The sequence below is a fragment of the Protopterus annectens genome, chromosome 3.part0 (genome assembly GCF_019279795.1).
Source record: "Protopterus annectens isolate FY-2018-M chromosome 3.part0, PAN1.0, whole genome shotgun sequence".
NCBI lineage: Eukaryota > Metazoa > Chordata > Ceratodontiformes > Protopteridae > Protopterus > Protopterus annectens.
This window is the reverse complement of record NC_056731.1, coordinates 368,308,382-368,314,381: the sequence shown is the minus strand read 5'-3', so window position 1 is coordinate 368,314,381 and position 6,000 is coordinate 368,308,382. Positions and strand designations below refer to the sequence as shown.

General features: G+C 35.4%; 1 protein-coding gene across 1 annotated transcript in view; it reads left to right on the top strand.

The window, feature by feature from the left end:
- The window catches only part of HECW1 (HECT, C2 and WW domain containing E3 ubiquitin protein ligase 1), a 2,794,797-nt gene that overhangs the window by 2,198,944 nt on the left and 589,853 nt on the right, over positions 1–6,000 (top strand). The window contains exon 21 of the mRNA XM_044065592.1: positions 4,873–4,987. Coding sequence (XP_043921527.1) covers positions 4,873–4,987 — 115 coding nt within the window. The remainder of the gene's footprint in view (positions 1–4,872; positions 4,988–6,000) is intronic.

Below are 6,000 nucleotides of genomic sequence, written 5' to 3'. Positions count from 1 at the left end.
GTTGGTTTAGACTTTATTTTCTATTTTACTAGTTTTCTGTTTGTTGGTTTATCGTCAGAATTAAACTTAACAAGGCTTTGCTATGTGTAGGCAATTCAAATCCTGTATCAGTTCAAAGAAATCATTTCCTTAGTTACACTCATTTGTTCTCCCAGTATTCCTGACAGAGTATATTCATTTTAACCTTTGTACACCCAAATCCACACACACACACACACACACACACACACACACACACACACACACACACACACACACACACACACACACACACACACACACACACACACACACACACACACACAAAAAAAACATTAATTGCAACCACTTGCATGACTGTGATTATAGATATTTGATTGCTATCATATGAATGAATCAATACATATTTATCTGTTCAGCTAACTGCTGTCAGAATACAGTGTGCACCCCATTGTGCAACAAATTACAACCACCTAGGCCTCATCTTCTTAGCTCAATAATCAAGGAGAAACCAAAAAAGTAATGATGGACAAAGGACCAAGATCAGGAAGAGCGATTGCCTTAATATTCTTAAAAACTTGCTAGAATAACAAAAAGGCTTTGCATTAGCATCCGTTTTAGAAGGCTATTAAATTTGAAACTTAATGTCTATCATCATCATTATTTACTGAATGCAGCCCTTATTGATTTGCCAGAAAAGAAGAACAAACTTTACGAGGAACAGACCACAACATTTGACAAAAAAGTCAGTAATAGTAATGTCCTGCAAAATAATGGACAGTTGAGAGCATTTACAACCCTCCACACGTAAAGATATACATACATATGGACACACACACACACACACACACACACACACACACACACACACACACACACACACACACACACACACACACACACACAGGCACTTCAGTGATTTTGCCCATAAACCAGAGATATTTGATTGTGATAAAATGAATGAGGAAATATATAACTAACTGCAACACAAGAATTTATCTTCTTAAGTCACTACTGTCAGAATGTAGTGGTTGACCCACTGCTACCAAAAACCTCTCAACAAAATCATAGCGAAATCTAAAAGATAATGAAGGACTTTCTTGAAGGGGTTAATCAAAGTCTCTTTAATTGATGGCAGGTGTGTACCCAAGAAGATTGAATGCTGTAATTAAATCAAAAGGTGCTTCAACAAAGTATTAGTTTAAGGGTGTGCACACTTATGCAACCAGCTTATTGTACGTTTTTTATTTTTTATATTTTTTCCCCTAACAGATTTGTTTGTTTTTCAATTGAATTGTACAGGTTATAGGTCACATTAAAGGTGGGAAAAGGATTGAAATGATTTATTGTGGTGTCATTTTTTTATATCACAAAAACTTGGCATTGTAACAGGAGTGTGTACACTTTTTATATCTACTGTAATTCAAGGTGTTGTAACCCAAGGGCTATCTACTAACTGAATATTACTTTTATATAACAAGTATCTTATGGTCCGCGGTGGTGGTGCTGTGGTAGCGTTGTCACCTCACAGTATGTGTTGTCCTGTTCGATTCTCAGCTAGAGCGTCTTCTGTGTGGAGACATACGTGAATGGGCGTACCTTCGTTGAAGGTTGTGCATCAGGGCTGGCAACTCGGCACGTAAAAATCTACTGCCAATCATTAGCGGACAAGAGTTCCACTGTGGCAACCCCTAACCAGGAAAAGCCGAAAGACACAACAACAACAACAACAACAATATAACAAGTATCTTGTATCATTTATCTATAGTACACAGTCATTGGCCAGCTCAGGATGGAAACTGTAAATAAAACATATTATTATTGAAAAGCTCAGATGGTAAGCTGTCAGTAATAGTTGGTGAAATTACCAGCAGTACTTTAATACCTTCTGTGTCTCTTTTTATGCTGTTGACATCCCTCAGTGTTAACATTGTTTTAATTGATTCTGTATTTTTATTGGATATTTTTAATGAATTAAATTAAATATACTAATAGAACTTAGGGTGTGTTTTTCGATTTATACTGTGAAGATTCTTTTTCTGTAACACACTGAAGGACTTTCCTGAAACATTTAGTTGCTGAAACATTAAGTTATGTGTTTTATTTATTAAATGTGTTCTTCATAGACTGGCATATTGTCATATATTTAAGCAATAACCCATGACTGGATGTGGGTAATGCTGCATTTACCCATGGTTGGTGTAGTTTGATCATAAGAGCGAAGCCCGAGTGATAAAAGCAAAGGCAGCTGTGTAAATCCAGAATTACCCACACCTAGGAGTGGGTTATTGCTATTATACAATGAAATTATTTATGAAAGAAATTGCTTACTTTTCTTAAATAATGTCTGTGTATAATGGTATAGTAGTGTTCCTTCCCCATTCTTCTGCATTTTCTGATGTACTGCATATGTTTATGGGACTTAACTTTCTCATGCTTGCGCAAGTATATCAGTGCTGTTCAACAGAAGCAATGGAGAAAAAAGAATCTCCATTGCTTTTTTTTTTAATGAGATAAAAATGTGGACATTCTCCAAACATCTGGTTGGTTCAGAGGTAAAATTAGGTACACTTCTGTTTTTTTAGTTTTACAGAATATACCTTATTTTTCTTGTGTTTGGTCTGCCATCAGTGGCATATATCAATAGAACAGTCCAGACGATGAATGATACTTCAGCGACCGGATTTTATTTTATTGCTATATGCTCACTTTACAATGGGCATGCTGGTTGCAACGGCTGAACAATCAACGTGCACATTTTTTAATATTAATGAGAAGTCATTGTATAATGAGCAGTATTTATAGGAATTATTCCCCATTTAGATATATTCATTAAGAATACATACTATTAGGAAAAGAATCTGAAATGAAATCAGATTTCAATGACAGATAATAGCAGTTTGACCTACCCATTCTGCCCAGGGCTTACTTAAATTAAGATGTTAGTAAATCCAACACCTTCTTCATAAAATACTCAAATACATTTACCTTAAACTCTCTTTTGTATGCTGTCCATCTTCAGTGCTCTTGACCACATACCTTAAGGGGACTATTCTATGTTTGAGAAACATTACTTTCTTACTTTTATCTTCAGCCATTTGTCATCAGTGTTTAGCAGTGTTCTGTTGTTATTGGAATTGGTTCTCTTAATATCACCTTCTCAAACTTCACTGACTTGAAATAATACATATTATGATGATAAGAGGTACAAAGTTACTGAAGTGTCTGTACATATTGTATGTGTGCACATAGCCATTGCCATTTTTAGCCAGTTGTATGGTGTTGCCCTTTTAAGAATTAACCTAGTCCATAATACACTGTGATTTCTTAGCTACAGTCAGTTGGGTGTGAGATGCTGAAGTGTTAAGGTTATTTATGCTGAGCTGCCTCTTGTTATCAATAAAATGTACCTGTTTGCTTAAACATTTGGTATATTCTGAAATTCCTGACTCAGCCAATGAATGATTTATGAGAAGCAGAATTAAAAAAAAACAATTGATATATATACATCCAGTACACATTCCACATGTTTAAATGCATTTTTGTGACGCTGGATGAAAGACTTGGTTAAACATGGCTACTGATAGTTTGAACAAAGCTGCAAATGCTGTTGGATTAGTTAATGGACAGAGAATTCTGTGGACTGACACCTATGTAGAATTACTAACTGTTTAGGAAGTGTCCTCTGCTCTCTGACATGGTAAGAACTTGTTGGGAATTGGTGTTCGGATGCAGCTCTGGGTTAGGCACGAGTTATTGTGATGGGGATAGGAACAAGAGTTGACAATGGTGTGTAAAACATGGGAGTATGATGACAAAATTAATTTTGTGGTCAGTTTTCAAAACGTAATTTTTTTTTTTTTTTTTACCATTTATTCTTCGGCATTTTAGAATTAGTGATGTAAGTTATAGAATTTTAAGAAGCACAAAACCTAGCTTTATTACCATCAGTTAAGTGTTAAGAACTGTCTGTACCTTAAACAAAGCAGATCAGCCTGCTGTTATTTGAAAGTGGCATACTTTTTAATTTAAAGTGATATTATTAAGAGACTCCAGGAACGTTGTATGAATTTTCATTGGTATCATTACTGTTTGTCTGTAACCTGCTCATAGAAGCAATGGTTTGAAAATCTACTCTGCAGTTACTTTGCAGTTTATAACAGTTGTGGTAAAAGTGTACAAGATAATGTTAACTTGCTGATCTATCAGTATTGGTGACTAACAGAACATCAGAAGGACATTACCTTTAATAATCATTCTCAGGTGACTGAAGAGTACCAGAGGGAGCCTGATAGGCACAGGTGAGTATGACATAAATGGTGTGCTGCAGGTGGCACAACATTTACTGTAACTGAATGGGCTGAAAACTAAGAATTTAAACACCTGCCCCTAATTATTTCTTGGTATGAACCCTCTAGTGCATGCTTTTAGTGAAAGACTTCTTTAGACCAGACATGAAGGATAAGTCATATGAATACTGTGCTCATAGAGATCCTATTAATACTTAGTTTAATCATTCCATAGAGGAAGTGTTACACAGCTGTGCATTCTGATATGTTACACCTCCTATGGATGATTAAGGAAAACAATATGACCACGGTAAAGTTTAGTAATCACCCTTCACAGAGACCCCTTGCCGTTTGTTAACAGTGTGATAGTACAAGGAGATCCTACTGTAGTAGTTCTTTTGTACTTCTTTTCTTCTTTTTTTTTTTGGCACAGCTGTCATTTTACAGATTCAGTTGCATTCAGAGAATACGTTTGGTGATTTAAATGAATTCCTATGAACATTCAGGATCCTGAATATAGCATGAAGCATTTCCAGCAGCAGACCAAATGCCTGTGATTAGTGACTGATTTGGTGACACAGAATCATTTTGTTTGTCCTTGCAGGCTTGCAACGAGCAAGAGCTCCTGCTCCTTACAGAAGAGATTTTGAAGCCAAACTGCGAAACTTCTATCGAAAGCTCGAAGCCAAAGGTTATGGTCAAGGTCCAGGTAAAATCAAGTGAGTATAAATGGTTATGGTTGCTGGTAATGATATGCTGCTCATTGTTTTGAGATACTTTAACTGTATGATGCAAATATTTAGTGTGCAATTATTTATTTACTTAAAGCAGTCAAAATAATCAATAATAGTGTTCACAGCTATAAAACGAAGTAAATTCATAAAATATATGACAAAATATGAATTATTAGTTACTGTCTCCCATACCACCAAGCATTAGCATCTGTTTTAAAATGTGCACTCATGGAAGAGGGCATCACAAAAAGTCAGAACAGTAAGCATAAAATAACATTAAAAAATTCCATCATGCCTCTATATAAATATATATATATATATATATATATATATATATATATATATATATACAGGTTAGAGTTGTTTGTAAGTTCACTTTATTGGCAAAAATGGTGGTTCATTTAATCAAAAAATGGTTTGATGTGCATTGCATTTGATTGACATTCATTACATTGAAAAGTTTGAAATGGTGTAGAAAATGGCTGCTGGTGTGGGCTTGGGTAACAGGAATTACAATGCAAATTAGTGTTGATCAGTGTTTTTACCATGATGATTTCCTCTTTTTTGTTGTTCCAACATGTCTAGAAGTGTACGTATGTGTCCCAGCAGCGATTCAGAGTGTAAGGAACCTTCTTGTTTCTCCTTGGCTGTGCAACTATGGACATAGTATATTTATGTTAGGGGATTTTGAGGGGCAGATCCCCCCACACATTGGGGGTAGGAGGGGGCTTCTCCCCACACAAAAAAGCTGTTGGCGGTATATTTACTGTGTATGGAATTGCCAATTAAATGAATGTCAGTGAAATGTAGCATTGATCAAATGAGGTATAGATTAAATGATGTAGTGTTTTTCCTTGGCTATTAAGTGAAATGGCATTGTAGTTAAATATAATCATGTATATGTATATATATATATATATATACACACACACATATACGTATATTATATATTGTGTGTGTGTTCCTGTGTGTCCTGCAATGGGATGGTGACCTGTCAA